The sequence below is a fragment of the Varroa destructor genome, unplaced genomic scaffold, assembly GCF_002443255.2.
Source record: "Varroa destructor unplaced genomic scaffold, Vdes_3.0 BEIS01000001.1, whole genome shotgun sequence".
NCBI lineage: Eukaryota > Metazoa > Arthropoda > Arachnida > Mesostigmata > Varroidae > Varroa > Varroa destructor.
In genome coordinates this window covers 43437035-43464578 of record NW_019211454.1, presented here as the reverse complement: position 1 = coordinate 43464578, position 27544 = coordinate 43437035, and the positions used below count along the sequence as shown (strand labels likewise).

At 38.4% G+C, this 27544-nt stretch overlaps 3 protein-coding genes and 1 long non-coding RNA gene across 11 annotated transcripts; 1 reads left to right on the top strand and 3 right to left on the bottom strand.

The window, feature by feature from the left end:
• Positions 1 to 5886: 5886 nt before the first annotated feature.
• LOC111242928 (uncharacterized) lies at positions 5887 to 10007 on the bottom strand. The gene is made up of 5 exons (XM_022787874.2): positions 9807 to 10007; positions 8432 to 8613; positions 7894 to 8053; positions 6867 to 7384; positions 5887 to 6617 (listed from the first exon to the last, which is right to left on the bottom strand). Exons 2-5 carry the CDS (start codon positions 8567 to 8569, stop codon positions 6555 to 6557), a joined length of 879 nt encoding a protein of 292 aa, XP_022643609.1. The 5' UTR covers positions 8570 to 8613; positions 9807 to 10007; the 3' UTR covers positions 5887 to 6554.
• Positions 8717 to 12196, top strand: LOC147758677 (uncharacterized). Its single transcript, XR_015328463.1, has 2 exons — positions 8717 to 9120; positions 11934 to 12196. It is a non-coding gene; the product is annotated as an uncharacterized LOC147758677 (long non-coding RNA).
• Positions 12192 to 15426, bottom strand: LOC111242892 (histone acetyltransferase p300-like). 6 transcript variants are annotated; one of them, XM_022787822.2, is made up of 4 exons: positions 15272 to 15426; positions 14394 to 14580; positions 13235 to 13779; positions 12192 to 12810 (listed from the first exon to the last, which is right to left on the bottom strand). In XM_022787822.2, the coding sequence occupies exons 2-4, from the start codon at positions 14401 to 14403 to the stop codon at positions 12445 to 12447; spliced, it is 921 nt and encodes a 306-aa protein (XP_022643557.1). In that variant the 5' UTR covers positions 14404 to 14580; positions 15272 to 15426; the 3' UTR covers positions 12192 to 12444. The 6 variants fall into 6 exon arrangements, with proteins under 6 accessions (XP_022643557.1, XP_022643559.1, XP_022643560.1 ...); XM_022787824.2 differs by having other exon boundaries at positions 14394 to 14589; positions 15272 to 15416; XM_022787825.2 differs by having other exon boundaries at positions 14394 to 14577; positions 15272 to 15412.
• A 1552-nt stretch (positions 15427 to 16978) lies between these two features.
• Positions 16979 to 23589, bottom strand: LOC111242890 (uncharacterized). Of its 3 annotated transcripts, none has more exons than XM_022787815.2 (8): positions 23157 to 23589; positions 22243 to 22345; positions 21765 to 21880; positions 21417 to 21605; positions 20759 to 21094; positions 20066 to 20404; positions 19605 to 19712; positions 16979 to 17380 (listed from the first exon to the last, which is right to left on the bottom strand). In XM_022787815.2, exons 2-8 carry the CDS (start codon positions 22310 to 22312, stop codon positions 17294 to 17296), a joined length of 1245 nt encoding a protein of 414 aa, XP_022643550.1. In that variant the 5' UTR covers positions 22313 to 22345; positions 23157 to 23589; the 3' UTR covers positions 16979 to 17293. The 3 variants fall into 3 exon arrangements, with proteins under 3 accessions (XP_022643550.1, XP_022643549.1, XP_086830909.1); XM_022787814.2 differs by having other exon boundaries at positions 23177 to 23588; XM_086974783.1 differs by lacking the exon at positions 23157 to 23589 and adding an exon at positions 22938 to 23107.
• Positions 23590 to 27544: the final 3955 nt, after the last annotated feature.

Here is a 27544-nt window from a genome sequence, read left to right as displayed (position 1 = left end):
AACCGCGCATGCTTAGATGCGCGACAGAGCTTTAATAATTATCATCATTCGAATGACTAATGGCGTACTAATGGTACACCATTTTCCTGGCAATCAACTGCGACCTTCTTGATGAACGCTCGGTCTTACTTCGTAGTGTAGTTACTCAACAAATCCCTCGAAATGATTTTGCGTTCCCGCAAACCCCTACGGACGACTTAGTATCTACTAAAAATGTTAGTATTTGCTTTCTTACTATGCTACGCTTTCATGCCTTGATGAGTACCCACAGTAGCTAGATATTGGCACCCAAGCGCTGCTACATTTATATATATCGTTCATTGCTTTTTATTTGTTAGCCTTGGTCACACTATAACATCGAGTTTGCAAACCGGCGGTTTGCATGCGGTGTTGAATTCCTCTAACTGCATGCATGCAAGATCTCCAGAGGGACTGAACGTTTAACAGGATCCAAAAGGAATCGCTTCTCGCGACTTATTTTCCAAACTTCATTCGTTGTTGTCGGAATACGTTCCAGACGATACACCTAAGCGTGATATCTACTCAATTTGCAAGAAGTATAATTTATATATAAAACGCTGTATGTATATGTAAACGCATGTATAAAACGCTACTTTGTAAAAACAATTTGCAGCTTAACGCGCCTGCAGAGAATCGAAGAAGGGAAGGGTTCAAGAACACTTCTACGATGGACAGTTCAAAAACGCATCTAAATCATATTGTGTGCTTATTAAGCTTTCATTATTCTCTACATGAATTTTGAATTATGACGCTACTTCGAGCAACGTAGGAACCCTCTTTATTTCCATAAATTGTATCATTTTTGGGCTGCATCATTGGTGAAGTTTGAAGCAACGACCTCTGGCATATTTTTTCCAGAGGCTTAGGCGTCGAAGCCAGCAATAGGGGTTATATTTGAATTGGTACGAAAAAACGCAGATCTGTGCAGTGCGTAATAATAATTTCAGTCTGCTCAAAGGTCACATAAACGTCATCGTCGATAGATGGGTTGAAGTACCCGTGAATCCTAGAAGGCTTAATGGAAGTACCAACACATAAAAGCGACACATGCAAACGACCTACGGTCCATTGAAGGGCACTTTGAGGATTTTGTTGGTCCGACAGCTTTGTCATGGTCTGCAAACAGGCTAGGAACACGAGCACGTGTTACAGTACGTAAGCGTGTGGTCATAACACCACCAACAAGTACTCTTTTTGGTACCACGCTAAGTGCACAATGTAAGGAAAAGTATTCGACGAGTTCATTGGAAAACTTCCTAAAAAAGAGTGGCGGTTGTCTTCGGCAAGGGTCATGTATAATAGAGTTTCTAGAGCTACAACACGGTATCTAATCTCCTTATAACGTCAGAGTGCTCTGCGTAGCCCCGAACAATCCTGTCATCGTTGAAAAAACAATTTCTCAGATTACTTTTATTACTGTCTTCGAATACTTCATTAGGTTTACAGATATTCCCAAAAGTTTTCGGACGAAAAAAATAATGAAAGATGAGAATCAAGAACAAGATGTTTTTGAGCTTTATCTTATAAAACGTTGCTTCAAGCGGCAAGTTCTCGGCTCGCAACAAAGTGTCTACGCCCGATTCCGAACGTAAACGATCTGACGTCTGCCTAAGTTTAATAAGCACATACTCACTTTCCTGTGACACCTCAGCAGTTCTAGTTAACATGCTTATAGGTATAAGATTAATCACACGGAGCTGATATGGACCAAAGCTCATTTGGAGATACCGACTATTTTATCGTGGTCGTCTCCGCAGCGACTTTTGTCATAAAACACAATGCCGTGAACGAAACCTGAACAAAAATCTACAGAATATAGGTGAAGCGGGTGCAGGAATTGTCTTTCTCCTTGGAAGTCTCAAATTTAGATGATCATTAATTGAATGACAATCTTTGAACTCGTGTATATGATAGCATTTGCTGAATTTGTGAAGCTGACGAGCACCAAACTTTTCCATAAAGAATAACAGAAATAATTCACTAGAATTAAGAAAGAAACTTTTCGCCTTGCGGTATCAATTTATCATCATGTATTTATCACCAATTTAGCATGAAGTAATAACCTAAAGAAATTTATTACAATAAAGCGTATTATTATAGCAAAGCTGAAAGCATACAGTTTTAATTAATTCATTATCATTTAAATAATGAAGTAGTAAATAATTGACTCTAATAAAAAAAAAATCCTTATAAGGACTTTAAGGATTTTTATTACTAACGAACAAGACCCTGGCATAGCCTTTCCTTGTTCTTGATTTTCGTCTCTACTGCAGGCGTTAGGTTATGCTAACCCGAAGATCATAAAGAAAGTTATTAACGTATCATGTTTTCAATTCTCCTCCTATTGTTACTACTACTACATTACTATACTATTAATCGCGTAATTGTCAGATACGACTACATCAAGCAGTTCCTTGTGCTGCCATTTCTTGCCAGAAACTTCATCTTGACGCTGCCTGTTACCCACTTACATGCGCGCACGGAAAGACAAATTTACTTCAAGCCGGATGATGCACGAATGTGATCATCTGATAGATACAGGGCGGGAAACTGCAGACAATCTTCGGCGCGTTCGGATAAACTAACGTTCCCCCACAAAATGTCGTGGCGGGTACCACACCTACAATTTAACTAAGTTTTTTTTGGAGAGCGTCTTAGGCGATATGGTCCCACTCTTTTTCTTTGGCAAATTGATTTTCTGCAGACAAGTAAACTTACAAACATTTCAGAGCCAAATCGTTTTCTACAAGAAATAGCAGCTTTCTACCTGTCGGGTTACGTTGCTTATCTGGACAGCTGTTCTTCCTTAGTAAAAATCACTCTTCCTCTAAAAGCAGTATGCGACACACATGACAATTGTGGCTGTCAAGCTCTCTTAAGAATTGTCTTGCGTTCACAAATTCATCGGTGTAGTTATGCTTTATCTGGAAACTTGGGTTCCGTATTTACCTGCTTAATCTTAGAAACACGCTTCGTGGTAGGACCCAGTCGTCCGAGGGAATGCCTGACAGCAATACTGGACATAAAACTCAAATAATTGAGGATACCTAAATCAAGTGCACGAGGTCCCCAGAATTGAGATGAGACACTGCTGTAGTTTTGAGTCTTCTGACTCAGTGTCATAATACGAAGGCCCAGATACCTAACTGGCGCATGCAGGCATCATTATTTGAATTACGCATTTTCTGCATTGTGCGTACTTGTGTGTATTTGGTTTCGGTTATAAAAAGATGCTGCTATATCGCTTGCTAATGAAATTTTACCTCGGAAAATTAGGACTTGCCATCGCATTCATCCGGATACATTTCCATTGACAAAAAGAAATTATATAATTTCTTCTTCTTTTTCTTATTATTTAAATAATTTATATAAACCTTCAGAAACCTAATTAGTTATTTTATGAGCCGGTACGTTTGAAATAGTGTTGAAAATACGTTGATAGTGAATAATAGATATTGGACAACGAGTATCTAAACTCTGTTTATTCGCCATTCGTCTAAAGTGAGCAATTAACAGTCAAATAACAAGACAGGAATCGTTGCAAGATGAGATTTCCTTCTTAGGACTAAGCCGAACGACATATCCTTCCGAATAAAAGGAAGACCGATTACTTGTGGCATTACTGTACTTCACAACCGTTTCTGACCGCTCATTCTTAGGCTGCTTAGGTGGCATTTGTTGCTAGGCGAAGAACGGCCCACTCCGTTTGAATGTTTGAATTATGTTATCAAGGTCAACTTTACTATTTCATCTTACAACAAAAATGTTGTCTGTGTTTATTTAGCCGTTACATTCGGACTGTAAATCCTTGTTCCATGTGGATCATAAGGTGCAGTCACGCGGGTGTTGTTCTATTCAGATACATCAACTCGGCTTGCTAGATGTCTCTACTAAGCAATATATGCCATGTATTCATAAACTTACTACAGTTCAAAGAAACGCTGTAATAAGAGAGCAATGAATACACAGTGTACTGATGTATTCATATATTTTGCGATCAATTATACGTTTTAGCTTTTTTTTCGCATCATGATCGGTGATTTACTGGCTTGCCAATAAAATATTACATGTCGTACGCGCCCATTTACTTTCATAAATGTGTATGTGATTGACTGTGTTGCTGTAAAAATTGGAATATCTTCAATACGCCTCGACGATATATCGAGTAAATTCTCACTTTTCGTATTAGCTTCTCTTACCGATAGATGTGCATTCGTCACCCAGACCACGGTGCCTCAAGTTAAAATGCGAGCCTGCTAGTTTCTTATGTTAGCGTAGCTCCGATTTTACACGATAGTTTAGTTTCTGGCCGACAAAAGGGTTTCAGGTATCTTGACGATGGCGTAGGTTTGCTGTGTACAAAATCATCAATATTAAGTCGGGCTTGTCCTAAGTATGTGTCTGGATGGAATCTAGCGTATCTAATAAAGTGATGCCTGGCTGTCTTGCTAGGTACTCGAGTTAAGCGTAGCAAGACTTTTCTCTAGTATTTTTCATAACGGCATTCCTTATTAACGTAAACCATTGAACTAACTAATTTATAGTTGTGATTGTATAGTTAATGAAAGGAAGACATCACATATTGTAACGCTAAACTGTTAGCTTATACAATACAAAATATAGCGCAGGCTTTTTAATGGCTGGACGATTTACCACTACCTCGATCAAGTTACGATTTGTTAGAAACTTAAAAGCCTAGGGTAGTCGCGTATGCAAATATATTAGAGGACAGGTGTCCTCTTTTATAAAGTTGTATAGCAGTATTTGAAAAAATAGCTATACAAACGTTGGTACGGAAAACAAAGCGTAAAGTACGGGCAAATTTTCCTGCATCGTCTATATAGCTAATCTGTTCCATTTTACATATAAATTTAGTCTAGTCTCACAAGCGCGTACCGGATCCTAAACGAGATTCTTCGGTTTGGCCTATGTAACAAACTTCATACATCGTTATAACTGATTTTAATTAGGACAATAAAAGAACGATGTTTCCAGACTGAACTATTCTGTCTTCACTTCCTTATATAAAAATTCTTCATTATTTTTACAGTCTACAATTTAGTGACTAACTCTCGTCTTTCTACATAAATTTGCAACGCTTAAATCAGCCGTTTCTGATTTTACAATCGTGGCGTTGCCGATTCGAGTTGGCCCGAATCTCTCTTACAATTGTTGGATGGATGATCGTAATTTGTTTCTTTTATGACATCGTATTTTACCATTTATGACTTCGCACGCACTACTATGGTGTTGTGTAAGGTTAGAGTACACAACATCTTAGTTTGCTCTAATTTGAGTTAATAGTTTCATATTTTTTTTAAATTGTGGAGGCACAGTCTCTTTAGAAGAAGTACATACGGATATGCTGCATCTAGCACAAGGGTTTGCTTACCTTCTCAAATCGCGCTGGTACTCTAAACATAGTAACAACGTCAAGCAAACTGGTCAGTACCTCGGAGACCTCGATTAATTGTATCCGTTGGGCTCTGTACAGATAAACCATTTCTAGGCGTTTACAATAGAGCATGGCCCACGTAACCTAGACCGCTAAATGTGAAGATTTTTCGTAACTCCCATTAAGAGGTCTCGCACGGTAAGATCTCGAGCTGAAACGAAAGCAAGTAACAATGTCCTGAACGATAACAAGAAGCCTTCTAACCATAATGAAATGCGCATCTTATTTCTAAAAAGCCCGAGTCTAGCTAGAACCGGATTCTGGCAGTATGAGAACCAACCAGTTGTCCTTGTGAACAGCCTATCAATTAAAAATGAAATAGCTTCTCACACCGACATGGAAATGTGGCCGGAAATTAACAAAGGTACAGACGTACCTAATGGTTATGGTTGTCGAGAACAAAAGAAAGCTTGTTTTCAGTTTGTTGTATAATGCTTTATTTTATATTGTTATATAACAGAACGCGAAAACATACGGGTGGGCATCAAGGGTAGCCTTACTTGTAGATTGTTTCATAGCTTAGATAAAGGAAAGGTCACGCGGCAATAGAGTGGAGTTTTCAGAAATCACTGTAGCTTGTTATTAGCACAAGATGCCTAATCGTTAAGTCCGCTGCGTCCCGTTTTTATTTACACTTATTTTCTAAGTGTAGGGGTGCTTTTACCATCTTTGTCTTTATCCAGAGACACTTGACACATCTCTCTGTACAAAAGGTGGAGCAGTAACCAATACGGTAATCTTACCTACCAAACAATGGAAAATCAAATCTGTTTTGACAACTGTCACTATTAGATAGGCAAAAGATTAACTTAAAGCGAACTATTCTATTATTATCATTTGGGTGGTTCTCAAGTTTTCACACTAGTGCATGTATTGAAGCAGAATGGTTTTGATGTTTGCCCTGCTTTAAACGTCTCACTGTTGCTATCATTGCTATTGCCTAAAATTAAAATTTTCATTGAGATCACTTTGTGTTCTGTCTCCGAGCCGCTGACCGGAGGTACGCGACAGTATCTGTTGCACGATTGTTGATATAAAAGAGACTTTTGACGCATGTTCCACGTAGTTCTGAGCACGGTCACGTCAGTGGCGTTTCCTGGTCGAGTGTCAGGGATTCCATAGTTTCAACAATGTGGTGCGCCTAAAAGGAATACATAATTCAGATGTATTAATCTCAGGACTACAGCGAAAATAGACCGGATGTAGACTACTATTGTTGTTGTGGATACATTTCTAACCCGTAGAGTATAAAATATTACATGCTTTTCTTGTTTAGAATTACCTTTGGACTAAAGCCCATACGAGTAAGATAGTGGAACTTTTGTGAAACGATTCAGTGGAATAATTCAAGCATACGAATTTCGGTACAGATGTTCGAATCCACTCTTACCTGGTTAGGATGCGGGTCACAAGGCAGTCCTAGTGTTTTGAATATTCTCTTATGTATATCTGCAGTTGCTGGCTCGATCAAGCTATGCTTGAGCATTACACTTTGCGGTAGACTTTGAACTTCCCCTGAGCTTGTCCTTCCGCTTTCTAGATTAAACAGTAAACTTTTTAACTGTATGGTCTCACAAGTTTTGCTTGGCAGAGGCTTTGCATCAACATAATTCTGAGCAGGAGCAGGTTTTTGTTTCTGGTCAACCTGACGAGATAATGGAAACCCAACTGCTCGCTGTGATTCATGCAATTGCTGCCGCGCACATTTAGCTCGAGTTACATTTTGCTGCTCTTGCTGTTCGTATCTACGGACGCTCAGAGCAATTCGCTGAGGTAATGCCTTTAAACTGTCTATTGTTCTTGGGTGTAATCGCGAAGTAGATAAGTCGAACATCCTCGCAACTGGCCCAAAGAGCGGTGCGGTGCTTTCTATCATTTCTTTCCGTTTAAGGATGGGGGCAGTTTCGTCTAAACATTTAAAATGGCAAAAAGGACCACAAATTAGTGTTTTCTATAGGATCTCCTCCGATTATTTTTTTAATTTAAAATGAGTAATGAAAACGGTTCTTCTGCGTGATTTATTATTTATTGACATACAATAATCGTTTACGTCAACATTTTTTATGAGCGCCTAATAATCTACTATGTACTGTTTGATTTTACTGAGGCTTATATTTGACTACGCTATAAATTATTACTTATTAAAGTAATACAACAATAACACAATAAATAGCACCAAATAATAGTAATATGATTTACATTTTACTACGATCCAAAAACTTACCAGTAACCATTTTTGACGTTACGGTTTCGTTAAGACCGGATCAGTCCAAATCTGTTAATATAGGCAACAAGTAAAATAGCCCCAAGAACAGAACTTTTTTACAATTGTTACAATGCTTGTGTCCAAGGTTGCGCTGGCTGTCCACATGGGAAATAACTTCCAGCACTGAAAAACCGACTCTATTAATACTTACATAGAAAAGTGTCTTTGTGCCCCTCTTTAATCGCCACCGCTGAATACCGCGTTACTTGCAGAGCCATTTCTTCTTCATGAGCAGCCTCGCGAGCTGTCCGCTTTCGAACGGCGCGAACGCGTATCGAACGTCGTGCAGGTACAATGTCGGCCTGGTCCGTCTTTCCACAATCAACAACAGCGTAAAAAACTCCATCAATTAGCGTTCTTTTATAGACTTGTTTTTTCGATTCGATATCATCGTGTAGCAGTTTTATGTATAAATCTTTAGGGAAAAGTTATGGATCTTGTCAAACGAACCTAATAAGCCCAGCATATTGGGTGGGGCTATAAGCACTGTTTTTACGTTCATTAATTAATGATTGAAATAATCACGTAGTTCACGTAATTATAAGTAATATAAAACTATTACAAAACCTTGTTCCCCTTTTTATCCGACGGTACTCAACTATAATAACAAACACAAGTGCAATCCTTTTCTTATGACTTGCGGTATAGGAAATATCGTATTATTGAAAAGGGGAAACGATAACAAATACCCGCTGTTGGTGTGATTCCTGAAAATCACGTATGAGCTGCTGGTGCGATAACTGGAAGTGGCGCACTAGCTGTTGATAAGACTGTGACCGCCCGTTTGGTAATAGGGGATTCCGGATTCCGGAACTTTGACGAACCATGGTGAGTGGAATGCAAGCCCTTATCACAAAGATCGGGTTATCACCTAATAATTTATATCATAAATTACGTATCAAACAAAGCAAAAAAATTCCTTATTTGCTAGCAACCTTTAAGGGCTGTAGAATGGTGTTATCTCCTGAGAGATCTGTTAAATTATATTACCAGGACATCTGTTCGTTATTTACATTAATAATTAACACTAGTACTAATGACTTTTGTACTTTTTGAACGGGCCATGAGCACGAATGATTTCGAAATAAAACGCTGTTTTAGCATAAAGAATTGCCAATTTTGCAAAAATCATTGCTCATATAGGCAAAATTTTCAATAAATTAGAGAACAATGGAAAATTGCAACAATCTGAAAGAGGTTTTTGTGGAGATCTGTTGTGCTAGGTAACGTAAAGACATATCATCCCGTCGCAATGCAGAATTTATAATCGTTTCAAATACGTATCGCAGCCAATGTTTGCCTTTTCAGACACCCCCGTTCAATGCGTTCGAATACGACAAAATGATACACGCCGCGTTACTGCACCTCTATCGCGAAGGTAAAGTCATTTTTTTCCGAATGCAAGTAGCAATCGTTGATTTTATACAAAGATACAATATGTCGATGCATATGCGAACCAAAACAATATATCTGGGTGTGTCCACCATTGCAAAATATTAGTTTTTTTCTTTATTAAATCACACAAGATGTTAGTATCTACAAAACAAACCGTAGGAGTGACTAGTACAATGGCTACCTAATAGAATACTTTTCCATCACAGTTTCTAATTGATTCATTAGTTCATGTTTTTTGGCTTGAAGAAAGCCTATAGGTTAGAAGACAATGCTCAATCTGAATTATATTTAGTAACTATGCTCACTTTTCAAACAGTTAGTTCAGTAACTATTTTTCTTAAACTAGTAGCATTTTAAATCAGGCATTTACTACAATGCGCACATAAAGTAACACTTTTCTCTCTTACTCGCTTTTTTGAAAAACGAAAAACGTTATGTGACTTTCTTCTGCGTTCTATGTCTCAAACTGAGTCAATCGAGCTGTTAGCATAGGTCAATACACATAATTACAATAGTAGTTGTGGTTCGTGCGGGCGAGCATTCCTAAGTTAATCAAACAAACCATTTCGCAAAGTTACTTCCCTATAAAACTCCATGAAATCGATATTATTATATAGTAAATTAGGACTATGCTATTGTTTATTTTCGACGCTTGCCAAAGCTACTTACTTGTTTTTTCACTCAATAAACATAGTAGGTGAGTTACTGAGTTATAGTTGCTATCTAGACCAGTGAAGAAACGTGCTAAGTAACTGGTGGATTTCGGTTATCGAAAATTGCCACGACTGAAAATTGTGCATTCACAAATTTCAGCTGATTTTATAAATAGAACACGAACGATAGAATGGTAGCCTCATCAAAATAAGTCCTATGTCGAGGAATACTTTCGAAAACTGAGTGAAGCAAGTTTCGAAATTTCGAAAGCGCTCCTTTTGGAGCGTAACAAAAAAAATCCTTTAAATTATATGAAGGTTTTATATGAACAAGAACTTAACAACCTCGATAATCAAGCGCTATTAAGAAATTCCTACCTAAAAAGTATACTTGGAAATGCATACACATTAGCTTCCTCACACTGAATACGAATTCATTAACATCGCACGGATATTATATCACAATAAGTGTACTTAGCCTAATAGCAATAACTAGCCTACTTTTGTAATTTCTAATTCGACCTGGTATTATTATTGTTAGTATCGTTATGAAGGAGACAACAAACGATTCAGAGCAGAAACCTTAACGCGGTTAGGTGTATGTAGCACTAGTGCGAAAAGAGAAAGGTCTCAGTAGATTTAAAGTTAAAGACAAAATGCAGCAAAACATGTTCAGCAAGTTCTATTACCCAGTTTGGTAAATAACGTTGAGATTAAGTGGCTGTCGCCACTCGACCTATGTTATGTCAAACTTCAGCAACCCTAAAGCTTTTTCGGATATCGCGTTCTCACGACAGTGTTGTCTAGCCCAGGCAAACCTACAAACAAATATAATCAAAGCTGTTGCAGTCGTTTTCTAGTTGTTTGGCATACTACACGATTTTACTTGCTATAGACTCTAGGATAGAATAAGGAATTAAGCGTACACTAAATATAAAAACAATCGGTTTCAAAATTTTTGTCTACTTTTGATTCTGCATAAGCCAATATTTACTTCCTCTTAACACCTAGAACTGCCTGCTACTTCTTAAACCCTGAAATAGCTATCAGTTAAATATAATTTAACATCTGAAAAAGTATGGAATCTATAATATAGATATGAGATAAATGGTAAGTTTATAAATTGATAAACCTACTCCGTCTAAGTTGGATCTTAACGGACATTTGGCTTACGTAAAAATCCGTTTTGAATTCCCCCTAAACGCCGAAGTCTTTTGTCCCACAGTCATTGTGTTCATTCTGTCTAGTACGGTAGATCTATAGTCGAAGCTTTAATCAAGTCTCTTCCCTTAGCTGATGACCTATGAAGTGATTTTTTATTTCTAGATAACAGATTAATCTCTTATGAACTACCATTTTTTCAAGAAGGTAGTTCTTTTCCTTAACCAAGAACAGTTTCTAAAAACAGTCTTCGATTCGTGCAGCAAATTCAAGCGAAACTTGGATACAACGTCCACCACTCCCATTTGCCGCTGTAGCCAAAGTTTCTTAATAAACAAAAAACTGAATTTTAATAAATGGCAGTCGACGATGTCCTGGACGCACCTACCAGGGCAATCTGTAAAAATAATGAATCGCGATAAATACCAGGCAAATCACATAAGTTATCGCTGTAATCGCTGCTTTAATAACTCGCATTCGCTTTAAAGGATTCTTGGAAGATTAGCAGATATACCCTCACAGAGACTTAGACAGCTACCTGAAACTTCACATGGGAAATATACCAATCGATAAATCATTTAAAACATTCTACATCCGGAAGCGGCAAATCCATGTATATTAGGGCCTAAGAAAAAACAGCTCCTCTATTTTAACTTATCTCCTGCTTTTGAGGCTTGAGTAATAAAAAGCAAATTAAAATTACTATGTTAAAAACATTTTATGATGCTCACTCCGAAGTGCAAAAGTTCTCCTATCAATCGATTCGAGATTTAAAGGTATTTCTTTACAAATTAGAAGCATGTGGTGTTGTATGGTGATCTTGAATACCATTTCAAAATCATTCAAATAAAGATTGTTTTTCAAGAAATAAAGATTTCCGAAGCCGAAATCGCCACAGTTAATCATGGTTGCACTCGAAGCTCATTCAAATAACGCTCATCATATAAATGCTACGATGTTCGTTCTTGTTAAAAACAACTAGTTGGACGGTGATGGAAGGTACCGGTCAAATATCCGTCAATAAATCGCCGAGTTTTGTCTTGCGGAGCGACACAAGCCGGTAGCGCATACAGCTCCCTACGGCCCTCAACCAATAATAACATTTTGTGTGCCGATTGAACTACGTTAATTGGTTAATTGTTACGAAACGAGATTAAATCGTCGAAATGCTAGATAGAATCATGTGTTATGGTGTTATACAAATAGTACATTAAAGTATAAAATGAATAAATGCACATCCTTGTATGTTTGCTCATACTTTATTTAACACACGTATGTGTTTGAACACAACTAACTTTTACATACACTTTTATATATCTAATATATTAGTATTCTTATCTCATTACGCAATAAAATTACACTAGGTATAACCTCCGATAACATATCCTGTGACTCTATTACTTTCGAATGATCTTTGAGATACAAACGATAATTTAACAATATATATCGGATAATATTAACACGAAAACAGATAGAGTCTGTTAATCCATTTGTTAATGCGCCGCGCGTTGGGGCAATTGCCAGCGTCGGAATTCTCGTTCCATGAGGCAGATCTTCGCGGCCACCAGATCGTAGTATTCTTTTCGCGAGCCGGCCTTTTCGAGCATCGAGGACTCCAGCTTCTTAGCTATTCGGGGGTTCAGGAAAACTCGAGGGATTGACGGGTATTGATCTGAGAGGAACTGGACGATCTTATCAACGAGATGTTCTCGTTGGTCGAGGGTAACGAAACTTTTCCATTCGTTAGGATCAGTTAGATCCTCGCCATTTTGCCTTTCTGGTTCGCCTGATGATGAGTCAAGTTCTGCAGAGAGTGAACGGTCCGTATTGGTCGATGGCGGTCTCCTTTCCTGGTTTTCCTAGAACCAAAACAAACAAGCGGATACAATAAGTTTGAATTATACAAAGATATTAATTAAATAAGTAAACTTCTCGATAGTTCTCGAAATCGGACGCGAATGAAGCTCTCGTCAAGCTTCGGCTGCGTCGACTTAAGGTAAATGGGTAACGATGATAAGGGTGAGGTTTCTTGATAAAACGGGCGCTCTAGCGACTAGTTATTAAACTGGAATTTTGAGTTCTTAGTAAATAAAATTAATATGACAATAGCAAACTAGCACGCCACAATCTCGATTAAATCTTTCTGTTATCTTCATATAGAGATTAATATGCAACACGTCCCTGCCTAAGTTTCATTTTTAAATATACTCAGAAACCTGTCTTCAACGTGAGCGAAACAGGGTTAAGATTTGCATATAAACCGCAAAAGTATGAATCATGCACCTGATTCGTATCCTGAGTTGGTGCAAAATACGGCAAGCCTAGACCAGCATAGACTCGCTGCATATCTGTTGACATGCTATTTTGAGCACTACCTTCACGCTCGACAACTAGCCCCCGCAGCTCAATGGGAGCTATCTGCTGAGGTGCAAGCAACCGCCTCAGTGGAGCATGGGGAGCAGGCTGGACAACCTGAATGGCGCCATGAGCAGCTAAATCCGCCTGTCCCCGGCGAGCTTGTAATTCATCTAAAAGGGGTCGCTCGCGTTGAATCCGAGACGGCAACATCGTTCTACACAAGGGACAGTTCAGATGGGTGCAGGAAAGCCAATGCGACATTATTCGGCGTGTAGTGGGACATAATGGAACCCTGCAATCTCCAGGACCCACGCACTGCGTAATGTGATCGAGCACAGTCTTCATTGTGCTGCAGTATGAAACCCCGCACTGTCCTTCCGGACGTCGGCATCTTCGGGCATGCAAGGCAAGGCATAGATGTTTCTGAAATGATCTTACAGAAAGACCATCTCCCGGCTCAAACGGATCTCCTAAAAGTATTACAAAAACGCCAGTAAAAAACGCGCGGTTACCGGTAATTCAATGAAACATTAGCGTGAACAAGTTATGTAACATATTGCTAATGATTATTTTTAGAACGGCTGCGTATTATAGAAGGAAGTGCAGCTGCTTAGAACTTTACTTGAGAATATAAATGATGGCGGCGCATACGGCAAACTGACCAGTTATTTATGATAAGACATCACATTCTTTTTTACTACAGCGGTGTTAACTTGAATATTGAGAGCCGCTGGCTAAAAATCAATTGACTACGAATCAAGCCCGCCTGTCTATCTGACTGTTGCATGCGTTTTAATAGTTAATTATCACAACTGAATATATCATATAATATACACGGCTTTCTAGATGTTTTTGTATATGAGGAAATGTCAGAAACACGAACAGTTATTATTAGCAAGAAATGTACACTATTGCCAGATTTAATTCTCGGTTAGAGAGATAACATCGCACTCGACTGTACCATCTGCGTTCTGCTGCTGACTACGGCCTTAAACTACGGATTCAACCTATTTAGTACACTAAAATAACCACACCTACATTTCCTAGTAGCTATGTTAGTTCGAGCATGTCACTCTTTACTCACTCAGGGGCATCTCCGTATGTGATCACTTGTCCAGTGCTTTCCTCGTAGCTTATTAAAAGTTTTAAGCTCCTTCTTTTTGCTTCGATTTACGGTCCATTCTTAGATTAGCTATCTACCTTGCACGAGCCCACTTCATACGGGCATAGTAGCACGGATACACATTAGGCCTTGTCGTCTTCAACACCTTCTGAAACATCTACTACAGTTGATACCGTGGTGGAAAACTTCTGGTGATGGCAGCTACCCGACGATACTTTGTTTTGACTTGTGTACTATAACAGTGCGCATCCCGCGCTTGTCGTGGCTCAGTTGGTCATTACGGATAATTCTTAAGTTTTTTCATATCTCATTTGCATGCATACAGCTCATACCGAATTGGCGTTATAAATGTTTAAAAAACTATCATCTAGTACTAAGTGTTCAGTTTTCCAGAGACTGTCACATTACAGTTACTGTACTGACATACTACCGTAGAAACTAAGTGAACGAAGTGCACAGCTGGAAATTCTCTTTGTAACACATCTGAAACACGTTTCGTTTACTCGGAATGTAATTATAATATATTGATACATGTGTACCAATAGCAAAGGTCATTTATGCCATCAAAAATACACTAAGGTCTCGTCATCATTTTTACTCATACTGACGTGCGCTATTGCTGTAGTAATCTACCTCTAATATCATCCATTTTACTATATTAATGTGTATTTGACATTTGGCGTCAATGGCGCTTTTGACGCAAAAGAAAAGGGGGCTGAGACGTAAAAATACAGCCTAAGTTCACTGTGGTTCACAACGTTCCACTTGTCCAAACAGCTGCGGGCATCGCCGTTTAACTGCCCGGGTACACATATGCCCGGTTCCGGTGCCAAACTCACCCGATCAGCCGAATGTGGAGTAGGGACTACAGGATAATGAATGGCCGAGCGCTTGTCTACCAGTCCGTGTATCGGTCCATCTGTACAGGCGCGCCTGCCAAAACAAACTATGGCGGTATATCATCGCATAATTTCGAAAATTTTAGCTGCAAAAGGCGAAAGGTGGCTACAAACAGAAGAGGCGCGAGTCGACGCTAATGTCGGCAATAGTTTGGTAGACCCATTCCTAGACTGCATGGCTGCAATATTATGCCATATGAATGCAGAGTGGGTTATATCGGATGTAGGATTCATCAAGCTTAGAATAAGTTCTGTGAGCTCTAATCTGGCTGATATTTTTAATAAGAATACAGGAGCTGACGTTTTGAAAAGTATAATATATAATGGTATATAAGTATATGGTATACAATGTAGTGTGATAAGTGTTCACAAACGCCTAGTTCTCGAGTTACTCGCTTTTACAGTTTTAATGAAGATCTTAACTTTTCTCGGATGTTCACGTAACGGTGATTTATTATCAGCGTCCTGAATCAGCTTAATTTTAAGGCATCTTAGTGTCTGTTCTGATAACTAATCTGCTGGCTAAAATATTACCGTCTTGAGACTCAACCGGTTTTATAGATCACATGACGTGCAAGTTTTGACTGAGAGAAGCTTCTGTATCCCTGTGACAAATAAAGACAAAATACGATTTGCTGCATGCTTTGTACAGAACTAGACGGGTTGACTCTGCGAATGGATTTGCAATAAATATTTGTCTTGTACACAATATTTCCATTTACAAACAGAATTAGTCGCATAAATAAATCAGCTTTGCAGTGTTACCCTGCAAAGAGTGCATTTGCATACGACTCTATGACCTTCAGATAACAGTCTTTAGGAAATTACGACCATTTATTTGTGTCCAAAATGTAGCTCTTAGTAATTCCATATTACTGGTAAATGTTTCGGTGTATTTAGTCGTGTAAATGACGCAGCGTTAGCTACTGACGCTCAAATATATCGGAAACAAAGACTAAATAACAGAAATTGCATTCCATAGCATAGTGACATTAACGTACAGATATAAATCAGTCTAAGTAAGTCAAAATATTATGTTTCCGATATAAGTACTTTCGGTATTAATAGAGTTCTTCTTAGTTGGCAACCAGTTTGAAATGCTAAATAGTGAAGTGCTCTCATGGGATAGGGCCATGCGAGTGCAAGATAATTAAAGAAGATGGGGACTTTGTAATAAAATTAAAAATTTTTTGACCAAGTGGAATCGAAACCACCCTCTAATCAACTATTTGAAACACTTCAAGCAGTTGATTAAAGGGAGAAAATGGAAAATTGTTTATGGAATATAGAACAATCTTGTCCCGCGTCAATAAGCAAACTAAGACACCAAACAGAGAATGTGTTATAGGTGGTATAAAGAATAGCGGCAAAAATATAGAATAAGGGACACATATATATCCTACCTGAACCGAAAAAGTAGACGATCATGGCTTTCAAATTACTGATTACTTAAGTATTTTGCTCAACCGAATAACGAACAGCCTTAGCACAGACGTAACAACCTTTCTATCACTAGGCTATTTTCGCAAGGCATCGAACGAACAAACTCTCTTCCCAAAATTGATTTAAGCCACAGCTGCCTTTCTTTTGCTTACCACAAGCCATGATATAGCACTATCCTAAATATAACAATTAAATACGACCATATAATGCTCTTCTCGAAATATTTTTTTATTAACAATATAATAGTAAAGAACGAATTAGTTTATATGAATGTACATACATCGTATTTACAGTTGATTGTTGAAATTGATTGTTCCTATTTGTCTCAGAAACGAGCTGATGACGTCAGTCTGCGGCATGCTTGTTTGCATTCCTTATTAGAGTGAGGGCAAAGTTTTAACGAATAATTGGACTATCGACTGGTATAAGACACTGATGGGATGATTTAGCTGTTCAGGCTGCCATATTGATTATGCAAAATGATTGGAGAGACACAATTCACGCTAACTTTTGTTTTTCTCAAAAACTTCCAGTATCATCACCAGGAATAATCTCTACCTCGTTGGATAACCGCAAACGTTTTTTGTATTCCTCAGCCTCTTTTTCCTGAAACGCAAGCCAACAAAAACAGAAATGAAGACTCCAAAACTCATTGTGTACGATTAATTCCTGGCGTTACTTTTTTGGTCCCTCCTTTTTTTTTTTTGAAAAAATTGCCTATAGAATAGTGTCTAGAATGTACCAGTTCCCATAACGAGAACGAAATGACAAAGCTACTTAGCTATATCGCCATTGAAGTACGAATCACACACAGGGGGTCGTCTTGATTTATATAAAACTATTTTGAAAGCTTGACGTAATTTTTAAGTAAGGTCAGAATTCGTGTAATATTAACCACCTCTGGGGTGTATATAGACATATATCTCCAAAACTCATTGTGTATAATTAATTCGTGGCGTTGCTTTTTTGGTCCCTCTTTTTTTATTTAAAAAAATTGCCTATAGAATAGTGCCTACAATGTACCAGTTCCCATAACGAGGACGAAATGACAAAGCTACTTAGCTATATCGCCATTGAAGTACGAATCACACACAGAGGGTCGTCTTGATTTATATAAAACTATTTTGAAAGCTTGACGTAATTTTTAAGTAAGGTCAGAATTCGTGTAATATTAACCACCTCTGGGGGTGTATATAGACATATATCTCCAAAACTCATTGTGTATAATTAATTCGTGGCGTTGCTTTTTTGGTCCCTCTTTTTTTATTTAAAAAAATTGCCTATAGAATAGTGCCTACAATGTACCAGTTCCCATAACGAGGACGAAATGACAAAGCTACTTAGCTATATCGCCATTGAAGTACGAATCACACACAGAGGGTCGTCTTGATTTATATAAAACTATTTTGAAAGCTTGACGTAATTTTTAAGTAAGGTCAGAATTCGTGTAATATTAACCACCTCTGGGGGTGTATATAGACATATATCTCCAAAACTCATTGTGTATAATTAATTCGTGGCGTTGCTTTTTTGGTCCCTCTTTTTTTATTTAAAAAAATTGCCTATAGAATAGTGCCTACAATGTACCAGTTCCCATAACGAGGACGAAATGACAAAGCTACTTAGCTATATCGCCATTGAAGTACGAATCACACACAGAGGGTCGTCTTGATTTATATAAAACTATTTTGAAAGCTTGACGTAATTTTTAAGTAAGGTCAGAATTCGTGTAATATTAACCACCTCTGGGGGTGTATATAGACATATATCTCCAAAACTCATTGTGTATAATTAATTCGTGGCGTTGCTTTTTTGGTCCCTCTTTTTTTATTTAAAAAAATTGCCTATAGAATAGTGCCTACAATGTACCAGTTCCCATAACGAGGACGAAATGACAAAGCTACTTAGCTATATCGCCATTGAAGTACGAATCACACACAGAGGGTCGTCTTGATTTATATAAAACTATTTTGAAAGCTTGACGTAATTTTTAAGTAAGGTCAGAATTCGTGTAATATTAACCACCTCTGGGGGTGTATATAGACATATATCTCCAAAACTCATTGTGTATAATTAATTCGTGGCGTTGCTTTTTTGGTCCCTCTTTTTTTATTTAAAAAAATTGCCTATAGAATAGTGCCTACAATGTACCAGTTCCCATAACGAGGACGAAATGACAAAGCTACTTAGCTATATCGCCATTGAAGTACGAATCACACACAGAGGGTCGTCTTGATTTATATAAAACTATTTTGAAAGCTTGACGTAATTTTTAAGTAAGGTCAGAATTCGTGTAATATTAACCACCTCTGGGGTGTATATAGACATATATCTCCAAAACTCATTGTGTATAATTAATTCGTGGCGTTGCTTTTTTGGTCCCTCTTTTTTTATTTGAAAAAATTGCCTATAGAATAGTGCCTACAATGTATCAGTTCCCATAACGAGGACGAAATGACAAAGCTACTTAGCTGTATCGCCATTGAAGTACGAATCACACACAGAGGGTCGCCTTGATTTATATAAAACTATTTTGAAAGCTTGACGTAATTTTTAAGTAAGGTCAGAATTCGTGTAATATTAACCACCTCTGGGGCTGTATATAGATATAGATCTACCCCCCCCCCCCCTTTCGCCACTTCAGTGATTGATTCGCGACCATGCACTATACGCTCATTATTCAATTAATTTATATACTTTATTCAGCATATGACACGTTAGTCTGCAATTCTTTTTTAAGTTTTATAACTTAATCTACATCTGATCTATCTATACCTATGCTTTGACCAAAGGAGTATACGAACAAATGCCAAATCTTTCCTGTTAGTACCTTTTCGTGTAGGGCTCGTTTATACCGCTCAGCCTCTCGTCGCATCTCTTCCAGCTGTTGCTGTAGGCTGATACGATCTTCGTCATTTGTCGAATTTACAATAATTATCTGCAGTCATTGTAATAAAAAACGATCCATATATAAATAAGACCTTTGAGTGAATCCATTCCTTGTAAATGCTTCTCAAACAAGTACGTCTTCGTTAACAAATAAACACATCGTAGTAGGTGTTCAGGGATACAAATCTCTTGTATTACGTAATCTTTACTACTGTAGTACCGGGTACAATAAAGTTCCTAAACATCCATAAGATCCCATAAAACTGACGTTATCTACTAAAATAGTTCGGAAGATCTATGTTATTTTTCTCTCAACAAACCTCTATGATGCTATCATAATACGCAACGGCATATCCCGTGCTACCGCAATACACGACATTATATCAAATAACATTTTTTCACCTTTTCGGTAGAAGCGCTCGCGTTAGCCGCAGCGTTGACGAGTGCAAGTCGCCCCATATGGCTAAGTTGTATTGTCTGACCGTTTTCAGGGGCGCTAGCAACTAGATTATCCTCGTCCTGCAAGCCTACCTCGGCGGCACGAATGCCCTGCGCCTGCGCAAGAAATTGTATGGCCGCCTCACTGACAGCCCCGCTGCCAGCGGCCTGCTCGAGCGCTTCTAGAGCCGTGAGATAGGAGCCCTTTTCATTTGTGGCAGTAGATGTGGCCGCTGCTGCAGTTGCCACTTTACGCACAGGTGTCGTTGGCGTTGGTTGCAATCTATCAACTGGAATGACTTTCTGTGGGAGAAAATTAAAAAAAAAACGATTATTAATGGCAGAGTTATTGACACTTTAAATAACTGACGTGAGAACTGCTTTAGTTTTTTTGCTTACTTCAACTTTCCTGAGCCTGTGGAAAGGATCGAATCCTGAATGGCACACTGTTCCAGCACACACAAAACCTTTTTCATGTGGCATGGACGGAAATATCGTCCAGAGCTTCAAATTCTAGCGAATAACCAAGTATCTAATTCTGTGGTTATAAGATGAAATTGGAATGGCCAAACGGACAACAAGTTAGTTACACACCCGTGAAGAAAAATAGGTCATAATGTAACCAAATGATCACAAAGGGTAAAAGAATCAGCTTACCTGTCCCGAGAGTTTAATAACCTTGTTGTTGCCCAATACTTTACGCATAACTGCAGGGTTTTCAGAAGCAGGCAGAGGACCCATCGTCACTGTGACCGGCACTTCAGTAACGGAGCTGACCTGGGGAATTGTTAGAGTCGCCTGTTTGCCACTGCCTGACGAAGGGGTAAAGATGGACGCCACCGCATTACTAACAGTGGCTGGACTTAGAAGATACTCCTGCAGCAACTCAATTATATCTTTGCGTTCACTTTGCAGCGCAATGTCCATCGGAGAAAGTTCAAATTTGGAAACCATTTCTTGTGATGCGCCGAATCGTAGTAGAGTCCGAATTACCTAGAAATATCAAAATAGCGAGTCATTTTTCGAAACAAAAAGTTCCTAATAGGAAAAAATCTTGTCTCCATTAGATTATTACGATTACTATTAGCACATTTACACTACCTTTACGATTATAATCAAGATATAGTATGCCATGCACCTCGTACTGTTGCAATACACCATTGTCCATTCACGAACCTTAGCTTGCTTTCATATCAAATCTACTTCTATCTAATAATGCGGAAACAGTAACTGGTAAGTTTGCATACATCTTATGAAAAATCTTTCAGGCATTTTTGTCTTCTTTAATTTTTGTAAGAATTAAATTGCTGCTCACATCGATGTGTCCCTTTTCGACGGCCCAGTGCAACGGTGTCATCAACAGCATGTCCCTTGCTTCCAATGATGCTCCATGCTTCACAAGCAGTTCAACTACCGCTCCATGGCCTTCGTAGGCGGCCAGATGTAATGGAGTCTTATCCACCTTAGTTCGCGCATCCCTCGAACATCCGGCTCGTAACAAAATCTGAAACAAACATAATTGTGAGAAATTAGTACTTTAGCTTTTTGGAAACTAAATAAGCATATAACTTGACAAGTCGGTTTTAATTCACCAAAGATTTATCAGATCAATGAACGGAGTACTACAAGCCTGAAAAAAAATCACAGTTCCGAAATAGGTTACCTCGCATGTTTCTACGTGTCCGCTCGCAGCTGCCATATGAAGAGGAGAGGTTCCAAGCCAATCTGCCGTAAAGGGGGCACCATTGGCCATAAGTGCACGCACCTCTTCAGTTTCCCCTATAATGAGGTGCAGCACAATTATAAGCGATATTTACGCGCAGTGCCATTAAAAAAAAGTATTTCGGAAATCAGGATTGTTTCGTTTACCCATTTATGGGTATGCCTAAGATTGTATTCATTACATTACACAATCGTTGAGCAGTAATAAGTTATTCCGTTATTCTACTACTTATGATAATTAGTTTAGACTTTTAACGCCAAGAGCCCTATTGCTTGCATAGAAAGAGTGGAGATTAGAGAAAGAAGAACACTTTCTACGAATACCAATACCATATATATCCTTATAATATAGTGGAACAGTAATAACTGAGATAAATTCTTCTGCATAAAAATGCAATATTAATGAAGATGCTACATACCGTTTCGAGCCTTTTCCAATAACTGCTTGCCGAGATCGTAAAGTGCCTGTGTGAACAATTGGCTGTCCATTCTGGCGATCTAATTACCGCGCCTCACGCTTACCTTAAGGCAGTGCCAGACAAAATATTTTGTCACAAGTTATATCAATTGAGTAACTTAGTAGATACTGTGAGCACTAAAAGAAAGCCAAATGCAAGCCCAACATTTTTATGCAATTGGAAACTGTGAAAAAAACGTACTCTGCTTATGTCTGCTATGAATGTTACACATTAAATGAAACTGTATGGAATTCGAGTTTTGTTATAAACCGCAATAACAATAACTACGAGAAGTTTCACGTAAAAACGATACACTGCAGAAAAGATCGATAGCATTTGCTATACAAGCAAGATCTGTGCCTTTAGCAATTGAAAGCGCCAGCGCATAGAATTAACGTCTGCTTTTGTTCACTTCGGATACAGTCGGTATAATTATGAAGATCAAATAAAAAACTGATGAAAAGCATAAAGACAAAGACGACTTTTTTTTTTTAATATTGAAGCGTACAAGCTACCCAGAAACGAAACTGTCAAGTTAAAAAAGACCATGTACGAGCAATATTGACGTATATTTTAAAACGATTACAGGAAGTTAATCCAAAATCTATTAATAACATATGATCCCTTCAACAGAATGGGACATAATATCCTCTCACTGCGTTTCGTGTTCGTAGGGATTTACACAATGTAGTGTGTACAATGTATGAAACATTTGTGCCTATAGCCGGCAAAGATAATCACTTCAACTATCGACACCGTTCCAAGATTCACAAATAATTTACGTAACGCTATCACTAATCGCTAATGACTTTCATTGCAATCACAGACACGTACACATTTTCCTTTTGAATGTTAGAAGCAAAAATAAAACGTACGTAATATATTGGTCACTTACGACGGACGCAAAGCGACTACGACTGGTGGTATTGAATGGCAGTTACGGATAGTCCCTGCTTACAATGTTCCATTTGGAATCGGCGCCCATTCTGGGGACCCGCTCACGCAGAACACATGTGAGTGCTTCGTAGTAGTACAATGGGCTGGAACTGCCCAGTTAAGCCGAAGCTGATCGCTCGAAATGACACTTCCACTATTTGCTATCCTATTGCTAATTTACGATACCAACTACGTCGAATTTATTGCAGGTTTCTGATCGACAAGTGAACTCAACCTCCCGAATACTTTCCTGTTCGAGCATCAGAAACATCACAACTGTATAGTCAATGTCTGGGTTAAATGTAGCAGGCATCCAACATAAAGCAAGTATAAGACGCGAGAATGAGCACTGGAGGCCTTCATGATCACAACAATAACCCCGCTACGTACAATAACAAACACTTTACGGGTCTTGTTATGGCTTCGATTTGCCGTCAGCTCAAATGGAATCGAGATAAGATCAGTCAGTCACAGATGAATATTAAGCTCGTTCTAGACTGCACAGGGTTACGCTATATCAATATGTAATGGCGCCAATCTGAAAACCGATAGTAACATTGTAGCCTCGAAAAACCGCAGTTTTCGTTAGGCGCACTCTGATTGAGAACGTTAAATCAGATCTCGTTCTGTTCTGTCACAATCACAGTTCAATGATTTTTCTAATCTTACAAATCAAGTGTTCAAGCGAAGTTTTTAATCAGGTTCACAAATGAATGAAGCTTATCTGCGAGCTTCGGGAAAGTAAGCTAGCGTTTTATCTGATTGGGCAATGAGAGTTTGGGAGGAGAGCTTGATAAGTTGGAATATTTTGCAAAAATAGTCAGAACAAAGCATATTTTTCCCCTTCCAGAGGCTAGGTTTTTAGCACAAGAGATTTGAATAAGGCTAGCAGTACAAAAGCAACAAAAATGACCAACGAGCTAGGAGGTAGGAAGAAACGCCATCAATGGCCGCACAGGAAACCAATGGACACATTTATCTTTAAGGACCAGTTCTTCGTCTGCTTACCGCTTAGCTATGTTTTATTTCTCTTTTTACTGCAGTTCACTATCAACTTTGATAATGTAATGTAATAATATAGAACGTTTGATGGGAAGTCGATCGAGGTAGGAAGGCATTCGATGATAATAAAAAATTTCAAACGGTGTGTTTGCAATAGCTTTTTTGTTTTTCGAGGGGCAAGACGTTAAATAAATGCACTATTGGGGTCCGTGCCGGTCTAGATTCGAGCCTGTCCAACCCAAAAAAAAGTACCTCTTGGCCGGATTGGGCTGATTTTTTTATGGTTAGCTAAAGCTTCATTATGGAAAGAGCTCTGCGGAAGATGGAACTGCTTAGGCAAATACTTTTGCTCTTGGCGTTTTTCTTTGTTGAGCGTAATGTTAATTGGGTTGATCGTAAATCGGGCGCAGTAATTTCTTTTTTATAATCCGTCGCACATAGTTGGCCGCTATTTGATGTTACCTTTATTATAAATATAATTAGCTTTTTACCTCTGCACAAACAAAACGTGTTTAATAATGAAACGCTTTTTATTCTAAAACTACATTTTGTAGCCCAAACGTTGAAAGGACAGCGTTGTGACTTGTGAGGCAACCGCACTCGACTTGGTTTTTGCAGGTCAGAAAAGAATAAATCGCACCTCTCAGCTAAACAGCGTAAATGTCAATATTTTTGCTGATAATCGAGCCCGCTAAACTTGTTTATAAAAAATATAGTTTTTCACTAACTTATCCCCGTATCATTATTATGGAAGGTAAATTTTCGCCAATTCATTGGTTGTAAAGGAAAAAAAATTAATTACCCGTTTCCAAAGCTTTTAAAATAATGTTTTGCGGTAGTCCTGCAATGAAACTTTTAATCAAGACATCCTTTACCAGGGTATATTATCCGACTAAAAAGATAGCACTCATCTGTGCAGCTTTCGTCGTGCTCTAGCCTTTTCTATTAATGCAATATTAGGCGACGGGTTTGTCCTTTTGCAAGCGAAGATCTTTGTTTCTGCATGGACCTTCGCAATCAGATCTTCGGTCAAAAATAAATAGTCAAAAAATAGTATCAAGTCAGTAAAAAGTAATGCTTTAAAGGAGATCTTGCACGATGCCATGATAAATCGCTGCATCTCCAAAGTAATTACGTCACAATGCAGATGAAGACTGAGCATATTTTTAGGTTCAGTATGGAGCGTATCAGCGCAGTCTATCACATATAAACTAACGACAAGTAGTTTACTCGTTGAGCACACCGTATGTACTGGAACGTCGCACGCTACAGAAAATCACTACATATAATATATTCACAATTCTTAGAGCCAGATGATCTGCGTATTCCGTACGTATACCATACGTTAACTTAAATAAAAACAAAAACAAAAGACAACTCATATGATCAGAAACCATTTATGTGTACGGCTACTTAACAATCAAATGATAATGAATAGTTATTGAAAGGTATTACAAAATATGTATGTCTACATCTTAAAGCTACACAATTAATTCCAATACTTGAATATAACTGTGGGAAGTTTCTTTTTAAATGTACTTTTTTCACTAGACTTCATACAATTAAGAAGCGTAATTAATAAAACTATTTAATGTCTAATACAGTACGGATTTGTGGAACTGATAGTCATCATTCGTTGATTAATTTAACTTATACATCACCGACGTAACAGGTCGACGCAACAAGGTCATTACAAAAACATAGCAATTTAACTTACCGAATGCCCTGTGCTACTGGTGCTTCTTGCTAGTACATGATCCATCGTTGGATGTAACGGTACGCCTTTTTTACTCTATTTCGCCAACTATGACTTTACCGCGCAGAATTCACCAGGAGACTAGCAAGGCTGTTACATTACATGTGATTTGTAACTAATAACCGATGTCCAAACCTCAAAATCTAAAACAAGGATACGGCCTTATACGGGCATAAACCAACGATAATACAGTAAAAACACAGAATAATCCAAAAAGCCAATTTGGTGCCCTTCAGAGTATTTTGATAACGTGCAACCAAGGAAAATGAATAAATATAATAAACTACTAGCTCCATTAAGTGAATAATGATCATTTGTAGCAAAGTAATAAATCTCGTATTGCGTATATAACTGTTTACATAGTAACGAAATACAAGGCTGACGTGTTTCTACCTTTCGAAACGTTTGTGGAGAGTTTCTTCCTTGCGGATTTCGATTTTTAATTAAACTGCGGTTTGAATTTAGAGAACGCATTTGTAAACCGACTGCTACTTAAGCTGCCGGGTCATCAACTTCATGCTTATGTGCAAGTGATAAGCCGGAAGATTTCTTGTGTTCTTTGCAGTGCTTGACATTTCCCTTGATGAATGTGGCTTGACGCGCTCGCTGCTGCTGAGTTCAAGACTTAAGTTCATGTGACATAACGAAGGCCGCGAGTCGTTTGGGTCGTTCCTAATGCGGATTTAGATCCAATAACTATTGGAGGACCTCCCCAAAGACCCCCCAGTTTGGTACAAACGTCACATAATCGACAAAAGTCTTGCAGGCTGTCACCGATCAGTTTCCTTCTGTCCAACCGCACTGTTCTTTTTCTACTGTCCTCTTAAAGGATAAAAACAAAGTAAAATGACTATTCATACAGTATTTTCTATAGAACACATTTCTTGGCAATTTTTTTATAGATGAATGGCAGCTGTAGCTTTCCTTTTTCCTTTGGAATCATCTTCCGAATGCACTCGGCCTACCCTGTGATAACATTCCTCAGGACGTTTATTGAAAACCAAGATCAAAAGAAAAATCAGATGTTTTCCTTTCTTTATATTCTACACTGTAATAAGACCTGACCATATAGGCCTTGCTATTCTTTAATGTCTGTATGTATTCACTGACCTCGTTAAAGCTGAATAAGACGTCAACGAAGCCTAGCAGAAATGTAACCATTCTGTTTCCATTTCTTGGGCATCAGGGGCTCAAAGTGAACCCGACAGGTCAGAAAGAAAGGAAACAACCGTAAAACATGTGCAGTCAGACACCTTTTAGCCCCGTTTGCGTGCATCGTTGTTCTTTTCGAAGGGTGGAAATTTTTTGTTTGTTTTAGAGCGCCAACAACTTCTCCCCGTGATAGGTCAGTGGGTAACGCATTTGTATGCTCTTCTTAGGGACATGTTCTGGTTAGGTTCGAATCCGGGCATAGATATACTGCGTTTCGCACTAAGAGCCAGACGTCTGAAGAAAAGCCTTGGCGATACCGGGCGTAAAACTGAAAATACCAAGAGTGTGGTAACAGTCTTGTCTAAAACAATGCAATAGGTAACACGATTGAAAACTAATGTCTAAGGAGGAATTTCT